Source organism: Octopus sinensis, linkage group LG20, assembly GCF_006345805.1.
Source record: "Octopus sinensis linkage group LG20, ASM634580v1, whole genome shotgun sequence".
Taxonomy (NCBI): domain Eukaryota; kingdom Metazoa; phylum Mollusca; class Cephalopoda; order Octopoda; family Octopodidae; genus Octopus; species Octopus sinensis.
The window spans coordinates 4,321,701-4,343,716 of NC_043016.1; the positions used below are offsets into that span (position 1 = coordinate 4,321,701).

Here is a 22,016-nt window from a genome sequence, read left to right on the forward strand (position 1 = left end):
TGGCTAGGCACTTGTGTCAATTGTCATTGGGTTCTGAAATCCATTCCCTTAACAAATGAAATTGTTTCATTACAGTGAGTTTATCTTCCTTCTTTTTATGACTAAAGTGACACATTTTGATTTACTTAACTACATTTCACATCGCTGCATCACTCCTTTATGGTTTTAACAGTGAATGAATCTCCTTGTTTGGCATCATGAATATCTTTAATTCGTCCATCAAGTAAAAACGAATTGAAGATGGAGCGTACAGGTCTCACTTGTTTCTAGCAGATGTTGTCATTGAAATAGATCTTAGAATTGTAGTAAATGACAAAGGAGAGAAAGAGTCACACTGAAAGATATGTCTTCTTTACAGCAACAGCAGTGATTTCCTTTTCACTAATTTATTTTCCAGTATGTCACCTTTCCATTGAGGGTGCTGATGAGGTTTACAGCCCTGCCAAACACACTGGCTCCACAATATGAGAATAGGGAAACATCTCTCGCAGGCCTTTTTTCTTTCTTCTTTTCTTTTCTTTTCTTTTCTTTTCTTCTTTTTTTTTTGTTTTTTGTTATTCACTAATTATTGTCATCTCTTGCAATTCTTTTGTCCCAGATCAGACAGTGTTTGGTGCATTTATGTGTTTCCTGCAATCCTTCTATTCAATAAGTAGTAATTTGCCCTGCTTGTGTGGTTTTCTCAGTAAAAATGCCTGTTAATAACAGGTTGAGTTGGGTGATTGGTTGATAATTTTCTACTCATTTCCTTTCATTGGATCTTCCATAATCAAAGTTATTCACCATTCAACTATCCACTTTCATACATTGCTTTGTATTACACATTCATTTCAATGATTTCTCATTTAACCATGTAAAGATTTTCGTCAAAGTCAAATTATTATTATTATTATCATCATCATCATCATCATCATTGTGCTTACTCACGTAATACAAGAAATTTAATGCAAATTTTTCTTTTTAAATTATGAAGTAGTATTATACTCAAATATAAAAACATAAAAAATTGAAATATATTCCTGATATTTAGGTTAAAAAGCAATTATGCTGATGCTTTGCCAGAATTATTAGAGCTTCACACAAATTGCCTTTAAGTATTTATTCCAGTTCTTCACAGTCTGAGTTCATATTCTGTCAAAATCAATTTTGTCTTTCATCCCCTCCTAGGGAAATAAGGTACCAGCCTTAGACTAAATTTGGTCTGATAGACTAGGCTCCTTGCCTCAAAACTGCTGACTTAGTCCTAAAATTAGAAACAATTATTATTATTATTATTATTAATTATTATTATTATTATATTATTATTTTATCATTGTTATTATTATCATTATTGTTATTATATTATTATCATTATTATTATTATATTATTATATTATTATTATTATTATTATTATCATTATTATTATTATTATTATTCAGTAGTTTTATTTTTATAGCGTGCTTTCACTTCACTACCGAGCGCAGCTCTGTGTGCCTTGGGTATGTGCTGTGATTTGTTGTGATGCTCTGATGGTTATTGTATGGAAAGTGTTCTGCGTAGGATGTGTGCAGTGCCCAATAGTGCAATTTTCTGTATGTTATATGTGTTTGTAAGTCCTGGTGTTTTTATTATGTATTTATCTGAATATTTTTTTATCGTGCCTAATGCACCTTCTATGATAGAGATTGTTTTTGTTTTTAGATTCCACATTCGAGTTACCTTTTATCTCCAGGTCTTTGTATTTTGAGAGTTTCTCCATTTCTTTAAGAGAAACGTCATCTGTTGGTATTGATACATCAATTAGAAACCATTCTTTACTTCATGATCCTTATCATGGTTCATTGCTGTTTTAGTTTTAGTTTGGTTTTCAATTGTCTTATAGCTTTTGTTGTTTCTTCTTCATATTTGTTAGGTAGTATGATTTTTTTGTTTGCATTTGTCAGCTTCCTTAAATACTGAAAATAGTTTTTTGTTTTGCTCGTGTTTTGTGGCTATTTGTATTAGTTTTCCTTCTTTCTGAATCAAGTACTTCTGTAGTCCTATGGCGGTTATTTTATAATAGTTTTCTAGCTGTATAAGGCCTCTACCACCTTCTATACATAGTATTTATGTCAGAATTTTGGTGGAGCATCCTCGATCCTGTCATTATTTCTTTTATTTTCCTGTCTATTTTGGTCAGTTCATTTGGTGTCCAGTTAAGGATATTGTAGCTGTGACTTACAACTGAGATGGCTAAAGTGTTAATAACTATTATCTTGTTTTTAGCATTGAGCTCTGTTTTTAGTATTGATCTAACTCGTCTATAATATTCCTTTTTTATTTTCGCCATCATTTGTGTGTTGTGTCTTATCTAGTTGATGGATTCCTAAGTATTTGTAAATTTGGCTTTGGTCTAATTCTTTTATTTCATTGGCTTTATCTATTGTGATGTTGCTACTCTTAACTAGATTTCCTCTTTTCAGGGTTACTTTGGTGCATTTTTCTAATCCAAATTTCATATCTATTTCTTTGGTGAATCCATGAACTGTCTTTAGTAGTGTTTCCAGCTGTTTGTCATTTGCAGCGTATAGTTTTAGGTCATCCATATATATAAGGTGGCTGATTGTTTTGCCATAACATTTGTATCTGCATCCAGTTCTATTTAGCATATCAGATAGAGGTGACAGTGCCAAGCAGAAAAGGAGTGGAGATAGTGTGTCTCCCTGGAATATTCCTCTTCTAATGGGGATGGCTTTGGTTTTCACAAGTCCCTCTTTTGTTTGGAGGTGTAGGACTGTTTGCCATTTATTCATAGAGTGCTCTGTGAATTTTATGATTGTTGGTGCTACTTTGTTAATGGCTAGTGTTTCGAGGATCCATGTGTGGGGAATGCTATCAAACGCCTTTCGGTAGTCGATCCAGGCCTTACTGAGGCCTTTCTTCTTTCTGCGGCTGTCTTCAGTTATGGCTTTATTGATCATTAGTTGATCTTTACAGCCATATGAGCCTTTGCAGCATCCTTTCTGCTCTTCTGGAAACAGGTTGTTTTCGTCCAGGTGCTTGTTCATTATTTGCGATATTACAACAGTAAGGGCTTTGTACATTGTAGGGAGAAAGGTTATAGGTCTGTAGTTTTCTGGTTTTGCTGTCTCATTGGATTTGGGAATTAAGATAGTTTTCCCTTTCGTGACTATTCAGGCATTGTCTCTGGCTCTGCTAGTATGTTGTTAAATTTTTCAGCCAGCTTTTTGTGTATTTCTGATAGATATTTTAACCAGAAGTTGGGGATCTTGTCATGCCCAGGTGCCTTCCAGTTGCTTAGTCTTTGCAGTGCCTGGGTGACCTCTTCAGTTGTTATTGGGGTCCAAGTTGCTCAGGTGCTGAGTTTGTTATGTTAATAATCCTTTTCTGAGGTTGTTCCTTCGCCGACCATATTTCTTTCCAAAATTCTTCCACTTCTGCTGTTGGTACTGCAGTGATCTCTGTTTTATTTTTGCCACATTATTGGTAGAACTTTTGGGGGTTGGAGTTGAACTGCTTGTTCTGTTCAAAGAAAAGTTGGCGTTTCTCATACCGGCAGATCCTTTGTGCTTTGGCAAGGATATCTTTAGCTTTTCTTATACCTCAGGTAAATCTTTTTGTGTAATGTTGTATTTGTACAGTATTTTCTTCTTGTTACTTAGTAGTTGTGATTGTCTACTAATTTTGTTAAGAATCGACAGATCTTTTCTACTTTTTTTTCTATTTTTTGGGATGTTATTTATCGACAGGATTTGTTTAGGTGGTGGTATTCTTGTTAAGATGGGTTTGAGGGAGCATCCAGCTTCTTTTGTGGTTGCAGTGGCTGCTGCATATATTATGTCTTTTAGCTCAGTGATATTGCCATTTGTTTTGGGGGCTATTATTATTATTATTATTATTATTATATATATTATTATTATTATTATCATTATTAATATTATTATTATTACTATTACTATTATTATTATTATATCATTATTATTATTACTATTATTATTATCATTATTATTATTATTATTATCATTATTAATATTATTATTATTATTATTGTTATTATTATTGTTATTATCATCATTATTATTATTATTGTTGTTATTATTATTATTATATTATCATTATTAATATTATTATTATTATTATTATCATCATTATTATTATTATTATTGTTATTATTATTATTATTATTATTATTATTATTATTATCATTATTATTGTTATTATTATTATTATTATTGTTATTTTTATTATTATTGAAATTATTATTATTATTGTTATTGTTGTTGTTGTTGTTATTATTATTATTATTATTAATATTATTATTATTATTATTATCATTATTATTATTATCATTATTGTTATTATTATTATTATTATTATTATTATAATTGTTATTATTATTATTATTATCATTATTATTATTATTATTATTATTATTATTATTATTATTATTATCATATCATTATTATTATTACTATTATTATTATTATTATTATTATTATTATAAAGGCAGTGTACTGGTAAAATTGCTAACATGCTGGACGAAATGCTTATTGGTAATTTGCCTATTGCTATGTTCTGAGTTTAAATTCTGTCAAGAATTGCCTTTCATCTTTTCAGGGTTGATAAATTAAGTACCTGTTGAGTACTGGGGGGTCGATGTAATCGACTAGTGCCCTCGCACTAAATTTCAGGCCTTGTTCCTATAGTAGAAATTATTATTATTATTATTATTATTATTATTATTATTATTTTTATCATCATCATCATCATTATTTAGGCAGCAACTTGGCACACTCCTTAGTACTCTGGACAAAATGCTTGGCAGCATTTCATCTGTGACTTTGTGTTGAGTTCAAATTCTGCCAATGTTTTCTTCACTTTTCATCCATTTCTTTCTTAATTCACATATATTCAAACGCATACTTTATTTTATTTTTGGTTGTTAATATCGTATACCATGTATACTTGTATTATTTTCTTATCATTCCATTCTGAGTAAATGTTCTTTTTTATTTTTTTTTACGCTATGTATCTTTTTTATTGTCCCCTGCTCATCCCTTGCACTGGTCACAAATAAAAGAAACGATTGTCCCCATCATCGCCATTATTTAATCATTATTAAAGGTTTCTTTTCTCTACATTACTGAAACCAGTTTGTAACTAACATTGTTCTGAAGTAGATTTATAGTTAGAAGTTGATCTTGATGTTCTTGATAGTATTTCTTTCAGAAAGAACACTATCTTCTAAGCTTGCTATATAGACACTCATGTGGAATTTCAGCAACTTTCTTCATTCAACTTTACCATCATCAATATCATTATCATCATCGTCATTACATGCAATATCACAATATTGCCTTTAATAAATGCACCAAGTTAAATATAGAATAGCTTTTGGCTAACATTAATCGACGGGCATCATTGTTGCTTTCAATTTGAAGATTAATTTTATAAATATTCCTTTATTTATTGATTTTTTAAAGTCTTTGTTTTGTTCCACAATTCATTGATGGTTTATTACAAAAAAAAAAAAGAAAAAATTAAAGAATAAATGAAAAAGAAGGAATAACATCAATTGGATTTTATAATTTCTTACTATGTGTGGGTGTTCAGTTGGTGAATTTATACTTTCAGACAGTCTGATGCAAATTTTATGTTACTTGTTTACATCATCATCATCATCATCATTATTATTATTATTATTATTATCATCATCATTATTACTACTACTACTATTATTATTACTATTGCTACAACTACTACTACTACTATATTTCATTTGATATTTGTCCTGTTATTATATCTCAACCATACCTGAGTGTTTTATTGTTATTTATATGTGATTTCTTTTAATACCATATTTGGAATTCAGTTTACAGATGATAGCAAATATTTTAAAATCTGTTTTATATAAAAGCGTGTGTGTGTGTACCTATATATGTATATATTCATATATACACATATACTCTCACACTCAAGCTTACATACATATACTTAGTGTGTGTGTGATAGAAATGTTTCAACATCAATTCCCACATTTGCAATTTATTATTATTATTATTATTATTATTATTATTGACATCATCATCATCATTGTCATCATCAGTACTTTGTCAGCTGGAGATGTCTAAGTGCTTCAATATTGATAGTCATTCTTCGTACCTGTTTTCAGTTGGAACGTATCTTCAGTTCACAATCTGATAATGAAAAGAAGGCTGCTGAAGAGAATGAGCTAGAAGCTTCGACTGAAGGCTCTGCTGATAGCAGAGAAGTCAAACCGGTGGCGCCACCTGTCTCAGTATGTGCCTAAAACTCTCCCTCTCTATATCCCCTTATGTTGTTGTCGTCACTCTCTTGTTTTTTACCCTCACACCTTTTTAATATATATTTCTCACAGAACCACTCACCACCTTGCTTATGGTTTCTTCTGTTTCAATTTTTCTTAGCTTTTTTTTCTTTTTGAGTTGTTGCTGTTTTTTTTAAATTTTTCTTTGTCAAGTTTAATCAAACATTGTTTGTTGTAAATATGCACTGTTTTTCAAGAGTGTCTCTATTGTGTGTCTGTATCAGTTAATGTATATGAATTAAACATATATTAACTACCTTTGGACATCTTCATCAAAGCATGTGCTAAGCACTGTAATATTTTGTATTAAAATCAATACCAATACTCACTCAATTATAAAATATGTAATACACACACAGAGTGTATATATATATATGTATGTGTGTGTGTGTGTAAGTATACAGTATACTGCATGTATGTGTGCATGTGCACGTACATACACACACACACATATATATACATATATATATGTATATATATATATATATACATATACATATACATATATATATATACATATATATATATACATATTCATATATATATATATAATATATATATATATATATATATATACATATATATATATATACATACATATATATATATACATATTCATATATATATATATATATATATATATATATATATACATGTGCACATACATGCATGTACTTGCAGTTAGGAACTGGTAATCAATTTTGTTGTGGAGAATGATCTGTACCTTTGTTTTCCATATTTTGCCATACTATAATACTTTCTTTACTCTAATAAGATTTGGTAAACAAAATTATTAACTATTTTACTCTTAATCACTAATCATTTGTGTGACATGATAAATTATTGTTGTTGGTCAAGACAGATTTCAGAAAGCAAATCTTTTTTTTCTTTTTTTTTTTTCAGAATTAGCGGGTGGGGCTCTTTCCCTGATATCACATAATTTCCCTTCACAAAGAATTTCATTTAATTTCTTGGTGTTAACTACCACCTTTTTTAGAGATCCTTCCCCAATTTCTTTAAATAAGTATAGCATAGCAAAAGAGTTTTTGCTTTCTATTTACTCAACCTGTCTAATATGCTAACTGAATCTCTGTTGCCAAACGGGGTTCTGTTATTTGAGCAAGATGCACAGAAGTCACTGAAGCCGTTTTTACATAGCTGTTTGACTTTATTCAGTATAACAGCTAACGTATCTCATACCAATTTCCTTATTGGCTTTAAAATGGAGACCGTGGAAACTTATTCCACATAGATGATGCTACGAAGTGTAAAATGGCAGACCATGTGTTTTAAGACCAACATTTTAGAATACCATATCTCATACAGATGGTCTGTGAGAATAGTAATGGTATTTTGTTAATCTTATACGGTTGGGCTTCCTGTAACTTAGAGAGAGACAATTATTTTTAGCAAGAACATGATAGTAAAATGTCCCCTAAACTCTGTAAGAATGTTAAAGAAGTTCCATAAATTTGATTTTCTGAATATTTTCACAGCAAGTTTTAAATATAGAAAAAATATAAAACATCATTATTATAAAAAGGATTGCTATAGATGTCATATTTTATTATAGCTGAATATACAAAAGTACAATCTGTTCAAGAACTATGTCATACATTTTGTAATTCATTGTAAATTTGTGGGGGGTGGGGTGTAATGAAGATTAACAAGAACAATGTGCCTTTCCCATTGGATAATTATTCTAAATATTCTATTGAATTACTGATAATAAACTTGGCACCACAATTAATGTATATTAGATTTCTAGTACAAGAAGTCCTCAATAGTTGGGAGTGTATATATACTTTCACCATAAATAGAATTGAAACTGGAATGTAGCTCCTCGTAGCTGTCCTCATGTCAATCAAGCAATTAAGTTAAATTAATTTTGGGGCTCAAAAAGCAAAAAGCAAGGCCATGTAAGGGGACATGGAGTTATGTACAGGGGTGTTCATGCAAAGAGTTCAAGCCATTTCTGGTCAAGAGAGACTTTGAACCGAGCGGTCGTCGGCATCTTCACTATCTCGTCCAGCAGCTTATTCCACGGATCCACAACCCAGACGGAGAAAGCACATTGTTCAAACTGGCAGAGAGTCATTATTATACAGCTCATAATCACACGCATATATATATATACACCCTATATAGATATACATGTGTGTGTGTGTATTTATTATTCTTAACAATGTTACTGACAGCACTGTCAAAGTTTTAACCAGCTGAGCCGTCGTTGGACTGCTGATGATGGCTTAGCTGACCAAAAATTCAAAGTCACTTTCAATGTTATTCTTGTTAAAGAATAAATCTGTTCTCTTTAGGTTAATTTAAAATTGATTTTATTATAAATGAACATAAAAACAAGCAATATATACATAGGTGCAAGTGTGGCTACATGGTCAGAAGCTTGCTTCCCAACTTCATGGTTCCAGGTTCAGTCCCACTGTGCATCACCTTTGGCAAGTGTCTTCTACTATTTCCTTAGGTTGACCAAGGCTATGTGAGTGGATTCTGGTAGACAAACTGAAAGAGGCCTGTCATACATACATATTTATATGTGTGTGTATCTTCGTGTTTGTGTTTGTCCCTTCATTACCGCTTGACAACCGGTGTTGGTGTGTTTACATCCTTGTAACATAGCAGTTTGGTAAAAAGAGATTGATAAAATAAAATAAGCTCAAGGCTTTAAAAAAATTAACTCCTGGGGTCAATTTGTTTGACTTAAACCCTACCAGGCAGTGCTCTAGCATAGCCACAGTCAAGTGACTGAAACAAACAAAAGAATAAAAGAAATACACACACACAGACACAGCTGTCCATAGTTTACTCTTAAGTTGCATCTTGTGGATGCTGTTGGATGAACTGTTGAGTGATGTTTGTGAAGTCCTAGATGGGTCTTTCAAAGTCAGACCCCTTCGCACTGTTGACCCAACTCTGATTCATCCCTGTTTGCATATCAATAGCAGCAAACCCTAATCCTAACCCTCTTCATCCAAAGCTATGTATATATATATATATATATATATATACACACATATATAAGTATGTTGATGCAAACAGGACAAATAGAACACAATTATGAGTATAGATTTTTATCCCCAAAGGTGATATAAACTCACAGGTCTTTGACCTGTAACCAGTTTGATAAGTGCCAATGCACAAAAACTCACAGACCTTCAGTCACACTGTTACTTCTGCTAAATATTAATAATATATATATATATATATATATATACACACACATATATACTTACACATACTCACACACATGCACACATGTATATATATAAACTGCCCTCTCAAACCTGACAAACAATTTCTCCTCCTGGATAAATATTTGGACTATAATTTTCAAATCTACGTCTTAGTTTCCATTCCTGTATTATTGTTAAATGCTATTTCTAGGAATGCACCATGGCAGATTGCCACTGCAGACTAAGCTCTTCATCTTGTTTCTAAAGATGTGCCTATCATGTCCGGTCCCAAATGATCTCAAAGACACAATTATCATCAATATATCGGGAACTATCGTGGAATCTCACTACATGCTATTGTGGAAAAGATTTCTTACTCAAATACTTTTGAACCATCTGAAGGTCATCATGGAAAGACTCCTTCAAGAATTTCAGTATGGTTTCCGTGCATCCAGTGGAGCCATAAATATGGTTTTCTGTGCCAGACAAATCCAAGAGAAGTGCTATGAACAACAAAAGTCCCTTTTCCTTGCCTTCTATGATCTGGAGAAATCTTTTGACACTGTGCTAAGACCAGCCATGTGGGTGGTCCTTAATCATTTCAGATGTCCTGATCATTTGTCTTCTTGATCCAAGCCCTACATTATGGTCTTACTGTATGTGTGTTTCATTGTGATCAACTCTCAGAATTCCCATTTATATGAGGATTGAAATGAGGTTGCATTCTCTCTTTTATGGTTTTCTCCCTATACCTTGCTGCAATGACCTATGAACTTCTCCTGGATCAGCCAGGAAGGATATATATATATATATATATATAGGTGTAAAAAGGCTGAATTTAGATTCGTCCTTTGGAGGTTTCCGAAGAAAGATTTCTAATATTGATTCTTCATATTTTGCTGGTAGCTCACTGGCATGAATTTGTGAATATGAAAATAATACATGTATATGGTGTGTTGTGAATTTATGGCAAGAAATCCCATAAAACTCAACAATTTTGTTACAATTGGAGAAGAGAAGATGTTAAAGTATATAAGAGAATTTTAATTCATGCAGATGATTGTTTCTTTTTACAAAGAAATAAAAATAATGCAAATTCATGATAAAATTGAATTAAATTAAATTAATTAAATAAATTAAATATATATATATATATATACATAAACAGACAATGGACAAACTAAGATAGTATTATGTAATATAATATTAATTAGTACCTTTGCCTAATGCTTAAGGAAGCATTTGTACATACATAAAGGCCCCTTGTGGTCATGAATGACTATTTGACCTTTGGATTGCATCTAGAAAGTTAGTCTCCGAAGCACAAGTTTGGGTATGGTTGTTTATGGAAGAGCAGTAGTCACCCATACATACCAACCTCTTCTTTCCACACCCCTGATGTTATCCAAGGGAAAGGCAAAGGCTGATACAGCTTGGCACCTGTGACAGCACAACAACTCATTTTTATAGCTGAGTGAACTGGAGTAAAGTGAAATAAAGTGCCTTGCTCAAGAATACAACACACAACCCAGTCTGGGAATCGAACTCATGACCTTATGATTGTGAATCCAACACTCTAACCACTGAGCCATGCACATATATACATATATATTTATATACATGTATATTTATAAACACACATACATATTTATATTTATATAGATTAAATATGCATGTATATGTATAAATGTATACATCACAGTATCGACTAGACCATTAAATGTTGTTATACACTATTGGTCACAAATGTACTTTCAATCTTGTCTTGATTGCGCCATTCTTTTCCATTCTGACCCAATGTCTATCTTACATGCAAGTAAGACATGGACTATTATGGAGAGGATAGAACATTGATTCGCTACAACTTAACGGGGCCATGGAAAGATTCAGTAATATCATTAAGAGAACATATTTGAAACGAGATAATTTGAGAATGGAGCGGAGTGAATGATGTGATCACAGAATACCGAAAGCACAATTTCCATTGGAGACATCACAAAACTCACAGACAACCAACTGACATATACATAAATTTATGCTCACACATGTGTGTAATATATATATATAATATATATATTATATATATATATATATATATATATACATACACATGTATGTAAAGTGCATCTGGCTGTGGCAGATCAGTGCAATGTGTGCTCAGAAGGTTCTGCCTTGGGTCAGGCTCTGGTGGTCTGTTGGGACTGAGAACAACGAGTTAGCTCTGGACTTGCACAGTTTGTGTTACCCTTCTAACCTTGCAGTCCTATTCTGTTTCTAGGTGGTGGCACATCTGTGAGAGCAGCTTTGATCTCAGAGTTGATATTGAAGCTCTTCACTGAGTCTTATGAGTGAGTGTATCCTTGAAATACTTCTTCTCTCCGCCCTGAATGTGCTTGCCTTCTGCCAGTTTGCTGTAAAACAGTCTTTTGGGAAATCGCATGTCAAGGATTGGAATGAGCTGCCCTACCCACCTGACTTACGCTCTCCTCAACTGTGTCTAAGTGCTTGGCAGATCAGTTCGTGAGAGGACCTCTGTGTGTGGAATCTTACCTTGCCAGGTGATTTTCAATTGCTTTTTCCGACAGTTCATATAGAAGCAGTGTACAGTAGCATAGGCCATGCAACTACTTAATGCATTTTCATGCATTTTCAACTTCCTCTTCACAGGTGACTGTGCACTCAGTGCCACCACAGAGGCTCAGATGCAGCAGAGCATGAACTACTTTTTTTATTGCCTGCTACAACTTAAGCCTCACAATCAGTTCTCAGAAGATGGAGGTCATGCACCAACCTACCCCACAGGTTCTGAAAACATTGGGCAAAGGCTGGATGTGTTTAGTGTTTTGTTTTGGGACTGAGACATTAGTTTAGGTGATGTATAGTGCAGTGACAGAGTATATTAGTGTACATGTAAATTTACTCTCTGATATATATATGCACACACACACACTCACACATACCAAATCTTTAAGGCAAAATACATAGTTTATAAAGAATAGATATATCTCTACCTTAAAATAATTACTCTTTGAAGTTAAGTCTTGTTTTCTTCCCTTCCTTATAATAAATATATTAAATCTTTCAAACTAATATACAGGTCATTCCTCACCTTCTTGAATTATATACGTGTATATATATATATATTATATATATATATATATAATATATATATATATATAATATATATATTATATATATATATATATATATATATATATATATATATCTGTGTGTGTATGTGTATATGTATATATATAATTTTTTTTTATATATCTGATCTTGTTTTCATTGTAATTTTTAATCTTTGTTGTCAGATTTATTGGTGTTCGGTGTTTCTAATCACTGCATGGTAAACTTTTTTCTCTTTCTCACTTTTCATATATTTTGAAAAATGGTTGTCATATATCGTTATTTTATTATAAAATTTTGAAAATGTTGAAATCTGCATTTTTAGTTTCTATTAGTTCGTTATTGTTAAATGTTATTTGTACGAATGCCAATTAATTGCATTTCATGTGATGAATTTATATCTAAGTAATTAGATTTTATTGTTTTCTAAAGAAATCATGACATCAACTTCATGAAGAGTATTAGGGTGTTAAGTAACATACTTTTTTGCATGAGGTCAGATAAATGTTATAAAGACTACACAAAAATAAGCATAAGCTGTTACTTTGAATGATAATTTTGTTGAAATATGTCTCGTATCTATATGATATCACAAATTATGTGAAATTCCCCCTTCCTCAGACTGATTTTACATCACAAAGCATAATTGACTGGCAGCTGTACTTTTTTACTTTTCACTTTGACCATTTTAGTTTATGGAAGAAAAATGGTAGTATCAAAGCCATAACTTGTGTAGGCCTTTCCAGAAGTTGATATGACTGATATTCTATTTGCATGTAAGAAAAACATAGGTGGAGGGAAATTCTTGAAAGTTTCTGTTTTGAAAACGAGATATATAGTTCAGATGAGGCAGAGAGCAGCAACAAAGTACATTAGTATAATTGTAAATTTAGTGTCTTGTTAGGTGAGTGCTGATGTCATCAATTATTGCTTTACTAAATGGAATATGATTGTTGGCTATCATATTTAATGAAACTAGCTGTAGATACAACTGTTATAATTCTTTGTATATAAAATAATTAAAGTTTTATACCAGTTTGAGTAGAAAAGTTTTTTTTCATATTTCAGGCTTTTATTAATAGTTCAAACAGATTACATACGTAAAGCATTTATTCATCTAAGTATAAGGATGTGGGAGTCTTCAAGAAAGGATAACACTCTTGTAAGTAACTTGGTGTACATACCATGCTAGTGATCTCCAGATTCCTTCTTCATTGTCCAAGATTCGACTCCATTGTGGAGAATGCTTTCAACATATGAGAAAGGCCAACCATGTTAACTTTGAAATACTTGGTTGTGTCATGTACATAACTTGTTAGCATTCTTTAAGAATGTTGCAGTCAAAGTTGGTTTGTTTCTTAATGCCATTTGTACATCATCAAAATGAAGATGAAATCCAGCCACCAATTTATGGTATACGACTTAAAGTACTCATTGACTTCAAGTAGCTTGGTTCCTATGTTACTTACAGGAAGAAAGACTTCTTGACATGCAAGGGACAAACCGGGAGTGCCCATAACAAATTTCAGATCTAGTATTATGACATATAGAGAAAGAAGTGCTATTGTAGGATGTATGAAAAGCAAACCAGCTTCAGAAGGATATAAAAGACGGAATGCAAAACATAAATACTTTTCTAATTAGATTTATTATATGAGGCAGGTGCTGAAAATTTCTTGGCTTTAAGGGTTTCGTGAAAGGCCTGGTTGGAGGACCAACATTCCAAGTTCTTTTTCAGGGCTTAGAAAAACTGAAGGATCACTGTAATAAGGATGTGAATCTGAGAGGAGGATGTGCTGAATAAAACCATGATTAACTGATCTCCCTGTACATACATATATATATATATATATATATATATATATATATATATATATATACACACACACACATACCTACACACACAGATCTTCCTGTATCTTCTTTTACCTAAAGCAAGCAACTTTTCAGCACCCACTCATATATATATATATATATATATATATATTACAGTATTTCAGGAATGGATATATTATTTTTGCTCTTATTGTCAAATTATTAACTTCATTTTTAAATTAAATAATTCTGATAGTAATTTTGGTAATGCATCTATTACATCCTGGCCTTCTTTACTGAAGGATGACAGCAGTGATTTCATGAAACATTTAATATATTATCACTATCATAATAAATGTGACATCATGAGAATGATCATAACTTTTCATTACCCATTACCTCCTAGCCTGAACAATAGATTATAAATAACTTCCATCATGCCATCTCAAATATGACAATCTACTCGCCTTGGGAAAATAAAGGAGTAACATTTAGTACCCATAAATATAATGCATACCCTTACAACACTGTGTATTTGCACAAATAAGCACACTACATTACTTATCTATATTTTTTAAATAAAGGTTTCTTGTTGAAATTTAGACAGTTTACTTTGTATATATGTACATGTGCACACATACATGTATATACACAATATATGCACTACAAGCATGCACGCTTACATATTTATATACAACGCATTACCAAAATAATAGGTAATTTAATCTATAACATAAATACAGTAGACTGGCAGAATCACTATATCAAAAGATAAAATACCTTGTAGCAATTAGTTACGTCCTTTTGCATTTTATGTTTAACTTGCTTCAGAGGCCAACTTGCATTTCATAATTTCCAGAGTTGATTAAATGCAGAAATTTGTGACTTTGTGTCTACACTCAAAATTATTTCTGTTGCTGTTATTTTACTGCAGAGGATGGCAAAAATGATAAACCAGCTGGCAGACCAACATGTTTTGATTTTTTTTGTTTTTTTTTTTTTGTTTCCTACGTTCCTATACACATTGAATTTAAATCCTGCTATCACTGAAGTGAAGCTTTTATTATGGTAGGATTGATAAAATACTCTACAGTGAAGAAGTATAGGAAGTATCAATGACTGTACTCTTTCTAAAATGTTCAACATCATGTTCATGGTAGAAGTCATTAATTATTGTTGTTTTTGTTATTATCATTAAAGTAACAGAAACAGTACTGTATAATCGTATTTACAACTAATCCTCCATTTCAACATATAATCTGGTCGACTTTGTGTTCTCTAGGAATAATAACAAATATCTGTTGTATAGCAAGCGATGGATTCAATTGTTTTAAATTTCCCCTACAATTTATGTGATCCATAGTGGAGGTGCAATGGCCCAGTGGTTAGAGCAGCAGACTCGTGGTTGTAGGATCGTGGTTTTGATTCCCAGACCGAGTGTTGTGAGTGTTTATTCAGCAAAAATCCTAAAGCTCCACGAGGCTCTGGCAGGCGGGGTGGCAATTCCTGCTGTATTCTTTCACCACAACTTTCTCTTTCTGTTTCTGCTGTACCTGTATTTCAAAGGGCCAGCCTTGTCACACTCTGTGTCACACTGAATCTCCCCGAGAACTATGTTACGGGTAAACGTGTCTGTGGAGTGCTCAGCCACTTGCACGTTAATTTCATGAGCAGGCTGTTCCGTCGATTGGATCAACTGGAACCCTCGTTGTCGTAATCAACAGAGTTTCAAAGAAGATGTGATCCCGATATGAGATTGGTTAAGTTGTTATTTTTCTTTATTATCATAACTAAAGGTGGTGAGTTGGCAGAATTATTCATTTTAAAATGAGAATTTATTTATTTTTTTCATTTGCATCTTAAATTTAGATTCCATGAGTCAGCTTTGCTATTTTATGGAAAAGCATCAAGAAAATTTTCTCGATAAAGCCAGTGTATCATGTATGTCAAAAGTAGCATAGTACTGATGTTTAGATATTTCCTCAGTAAAGCTTGGACAGCATCTAAGTCTGAGCATAATATGGAAATAAGACCTTTTTTCTCACAGTGGTTGATTTCATATTGCACATTGGTTCTTCCACTTAGTCAAAATCCAGAAGACTCCAAACTATACAGGATGCTCTATGTCATTGTCAATATGTTCTGGAAAGAGCATCCTAACAATGAAAGATTGTATGACAAGCTACCTAAAGTCTAAGACACCATTAAAGAAAGGGGAATTAGCCTAATTAGGAAAGTATGGAAGAGCTGGTTAGTGACATTCTACTTTGCATACCTTTCCATGGTTGAAATCAACTTACTTTCCTGTGAAGACATACTTGTATCAGTTAAAAGATTGCATTGGATGTTAATGTGGGAAACTATCATATGCCATGTGATAATTCCACTTGCGAAGGTGCATGGGGGATCAAGCTCATACAAATCTATGCATGACTGTTAGTTTAACAAGATTAATTAAATGTTGGAAATAGTAGCTCACCAGTCATAATTCTCTTTTAGTACTCTTTAGCTATATCTCCCTGTTTCCCGAAAGCTATATCTCTCTGTGTTTCCACACTGAACCAGCTTAGTTTTTCCTCTCTTCTCTCACTGATGAAATAAGTCATAGGGCAATGCCATCTCATCTACAAGATTACTTCATATCTTATTTGTGTACCTAAGCAAGAAATCATTATTGAAGATTAAGAAAATTTCAATTGTGTTTTCTAATTGTGGCCCATTTCAAGGCAGTGAGATGGCAGAAACGTTAGCACACCACGTGAAATGCTTAGCGGTATTTCATCTGTCTTTACATTCTGTGTTCAAATTCTGCCGAGGTCAACTTTGCCTTTCATCCTTTCAGGGTCGATAAATTAAGTACCAGTTGTACACTGGGGTTGATCTAATCGACTGGCCCCTTCCCAAAAAATGTTGGGTTCTGTGCCTAGAGTAGAAAAGAATTGTGGCCCATTTCTTATATTTTGGTCTAAAACCAAAATATAAAGAATCTAAAAGAGAACTAATAAAGTCTGTACACTTAATCTACTTTATATATCATCTGTACGTACTCTGCATACATTTTCTAATTTAGATAAAAAATTTGTGTTGGAAAGAATATAGAAAATGTTCCTGATACTGATAAAATTTTCTCTTCCCGTTGTTGTCTTACTGGCAGGTGAATGTAAATAAAAATATCAATATGTGCATGAGCTGATATCCATAGAAAACATTGAAACAGTTGCATTCAGTATTGCAGATGTTATTACAGAGTAATATGCTTGTATGTACATACCTGTTTCTGTTAGATATTTCTCTCATTCTTGTGAAAACAAAAAAAAAATGTCAAAATAGTTTAATTCATCTTATATCTCACTATTTAACATATCTTGAAAATTACATTCCCCATCTACAAGAATGATATTAAATTGAACCCTAAGTCCCAACGTATGTCCGGTCCTCACAACAAATTGATTACATTATATTACATATCTTTCTCTTCTAGCTTTCACTGTCTGGTCTCATTTAGCACATAGAAAGATTTATGTGTGTGCATGCTTGCACGCAAATGTAATTGCAGTTTTTAACCTCCAGCAAAGTTTAAAGCTGAATCAATTTAATTAATTTAAATAATAACCATTACAATTTACTAAGTTTTACAAAAAAGGAAACAAGTATGTTTATGATTATAATTGTGTGTGTGTGTGTGCATGTGTGCATGTGTGTTGTTTGTATATCATACTTTATGCAGATATTGTCAAAAGGCAAATTATCTGCAGTATTCATCCAGAGACAAATTCTTATATATTTGTACTATGTTTAAAAACACAAATATATCAGTAACAGATAATATTGTCCAGCAACACTGGTTAGAATAGATGCACATTTCTGCCTTGTTGAACTTTTGTCAGTAGCATTTACCCACCATCAAAAGCATGCTAAGACAAAATCTGTTACTATTGATACAAGAAAACAGTGACTGAAAATTCATTGGTGGCTAATTGCAATACTGTACTTACTTGCTCTTTTGTATTTTTTTTTCTTTATTAGTTAACCAGATAACTAATTAAGTAATCAGTTGTTTGATTGAATCTTCAATCAATCAATCAATCAGTCAGTTAAGTGTAACCTAAAGCAAACCTGAAGAGCACTTATCATTGATGATGTTATGAGTGGTGATGAAAGGACTTCCACAGTCCTAACTGAGCACAATTAATCAAATAACTGATTAGTTAATTGGATAGACTCGTTAACCAAGTGACAAGGGAAAATATCAAAATAAAATAGAACCACTACATGAGGATATCAATGGTGTAATTCCCTTCCCAAGATATAATTGTATGTGTGGATATGTGTGCATATGAATGAGCTTGTATTTTCCTCATCTTTGCTACTTGCTAGAAATGGTTTGCTATTTACCACACATCATGTCCAGCCTACTTGATATATTATGTGGTGTTTGTAAACAATGGGCTGAGTCATGTGTTGTCCTTTTCTTTTCCACTTCTTTGTATAAACACGTCTAGGTTGTTTGTTGTCCAATCTCTCTCTCTCTCGATGGGGCTGGGATCATCTCAGAGGCATTATGTGCAAAGCCAACCTGGTTCACCAGTGCCACCCATTGCTGGCAACCTCATGTCAGGCCCTCTGCAACCCCCAAGGTGAAACCAATCCTCTGGAGATCTTCTTTAATCACATCCAAGCATCTGGTGCAGGGCCTATCATGGGGTCTCTTCCAGCCCACAACTGGTGCGTTGAACAAAAGTAAGGTCCTGATAGGATGATCTGGCTGGAGGCAAAGGACATGTCCATACCAGCACATGTGGCGGATGGCTATGAAGCGGGAAGCTGCATGCATGAGGCTCTTCATCAGATGTAATTGCACCATCTGATGTTGTCAACTGTGCTCAGAGCTGTGCTGTCAAGGCTGTCAATCCACTTTGCCCAGGTCCTCATGAGGGGCCATATTTCTACTCCTTGCTTAATAAATTGGAAATTATTAACTCATTTGCAAGCAGGTGGGGACAAGATGTCAAAGGTAACCGGCCTTAGGAAGCACTACCTCAACATACTTTTGTCTGATGCATGCAAGCAAAGAAATGTAGACATTAAAATGGTGATGATGATGATGATGATAATGGTGATATATGTATATAATTAACTGATACAGGGATTGAACTCACAGATACCTTATAGACTTTCAACACTTGAAACCTAATCAATGCTTTTAATCATTCGCTCTACAGAAAGTAGTGAGCTCAATCCAGTGACATTCAGTTTAGATCTATTCTCAGGTTCAAGTGGTATGTGTAAGTAGCATCACAAGTGGAATAACTAATATAAGAATATGGGAAACAGAACAAGAATAATCTTCCCTTGTGCACTTGATAAAGATTTCAGTTCAAAATCTTACAAATTACTGAAACTAGATTGTACAACAGTTGAAACATCATAACTGTAACAACCAAGATGGGGACACTAATCCTGATATATCAGTATGTCCATAGAATGAGACAAAAAAAAAGCTTAATTAGTTATGAGGATGTTGCTGTTACTAAAAGAAAGCAATTATTAAAGTCTACATGCATAGAAAATTCCTAAAATTTCTAATTTTAATATATCTTTATCAGAATGTATTTTTAAAATTCTTTTATCATTGAAGATTTCAGCTATACTTTTCAAGCAGAAAATTAATTTTAGTTCATTGCAAGATAACATTTTTTTAACACTGTGAGATAGTTTTGTCCTTCACCTTTCTTTCTCTGTGTGTGTGTGTTTTTTTTTTTTGTTTTGTTTTTTGTCTCTCTTGCTCTACACTTCATGACAATATCACAATTTTTAAATATTTATATTTAATTTATATTTATAGATATGTAGATGTTACTCTAATATTTCAACAACTTTCTACAGACATATCAGTAAAAAACATTTTTCCAAAATATAAGTTTAATCTAGCACCAGCTAAATTATTTTGATTACAACACCTTGTCATATTTGTTGAATGTTGTTGAAGAAATAGAAACCAGAAGAAGAAAAGTGGTTTAAATGTACTTATGTCAATTGTACCTAATACAAACTTGTCTTGTTTACTTTAAACTAAAGCACTTCATTGTTGTATACAATGTTCAAAAAGAAAATAACCATTATAGGAGGCTGTTACATGATAAGGGTTGTAACAGGAAATTTCTTATATATTTTAGAAATCATTGTGTTATCAAAGTAGATATGATGAATAGGAAAGCAAAAAATATAATTTCCCATCTCTGTACATCTGTAATTGTAGGCTTATATCATTTATTAATACTGAAATGTACATATATATATATATTATATATATATATATATATATATATATAAAAGTTAATAATATATATATATATATATTTGACGGAAAAATAAGTCCTAATACCACTGTTGAGCTTATTCCTGTGTGATTGCTATTTGACAGATATAAGTTACAAAGGGATATTATATATAACGTATCAAAAAATTGTACACATTGGGAATCCAGTGTAAGTATTATGTAGCAACTAGCAAAAAACCGCCTGCAGGGCAGTATTTCTGCCATTAATAATTATAATTCAAAAAGAGTATCTCAGGAATTGAGACACTGTGTGTGTTTCTTAGATATTAACATTTTAATTGTTTAGGAAATATTTTTCAAATATTAATTTGTATAAACCGTTTTGAAAAAGAAAGAAGAATAAAATAAAAATTGTGTGAATTCAAGTGTAGACCTGATCAATATTAGGAGAACAATAAACTTAAAATATGATACTGATACAGTTCATAAGTGATATTCTGGCATTTTATGATTTGAAAGCATATCTGCAGTCTATCCTTTTGGCTATAAAAGCAATAAAGCAATTTCTTTAACATGTGTAGCAATGTGCACAGGTATATGTGCTCATACATGCACACACAGATATTGAAAGATAAGTACATTACTGGAAGAAGGTTTGGCTATTTGAAGAGCAGTCACTTTCAGTTAATATATAGAAGAGAAAAGGTGCTGCGTTTATTTTTGTTTGTTTCTTAATTATCAAAGCATAATTCATGTAAAGCTAGGTTGAGCCAGGGAATGAAATTCTATGTGGTTACGTGACTTACTAGAAATATCAATAAAATGTACATTAGATCATATCCTACTATCTCAGAAAAGGGAGGACGCATTAAATAATGTAGAACTAGATATACTGTGACCTGAAAATTAAGCAGCTAATATACCTTTGATCATAAGTCTACTTGAAGAAGGCTGCTCTGAAAATAAACAACAATTCAGATTAAGTAGATGATACATTGTAAATATGCAGATTAGAAAAGTTTAAATATTCTATTGCAACTTTCATATTTGTAAATAACTCATTTGTCATCTAGCTTTTTCTTGCATTGAACATGACTGCTAATTGGTCAGAAAGGTTATCCTGCGGCCAAACAAGTATTCTTTGAACCAGATAATGATACATGCACAATTGTCATATGCCTTACAACCGATTTACAAATTATTTCAATGTAACTATCATTTTTTGAACAATTAAAGACTATATTCATTGGGATAATGAATATGGTTGTTTTAATC

At 32.3% G+C, this 22,016-nt stretch overlaps 1 protein-coding gene across 5 annotated transcripts in view; it reads left to right on the forward strand.

Annotated features, from left to right (window-relative positions):
* LOC115222469 (calcium uptake protein 3, mitochondrial) overlaps nt 1–22,016 on the forward strand; it is a 380,133-nt gene that overhangs the window by 303,472 nt on the left and 54,645 nt on the right. For 3 of the 5 annotated variants that reach the window (XM_036511684.1, XM_036511685.1, XM_029792682.2), the window contains one exon: nt 6,153–6,278. The exons of the other annotated variants lie outside the window; for them this stretch is intronic. In XM_036511684.1, the coding sequence (XP_036367577.1) occupies nt 6,153–6,278 (126 nt within the window). The remainder of the gene's footprint in view (nt 1–6,152; nt 6,279–22,016) is intronic. 5 annotated transcript variants of the gene reach the window in all.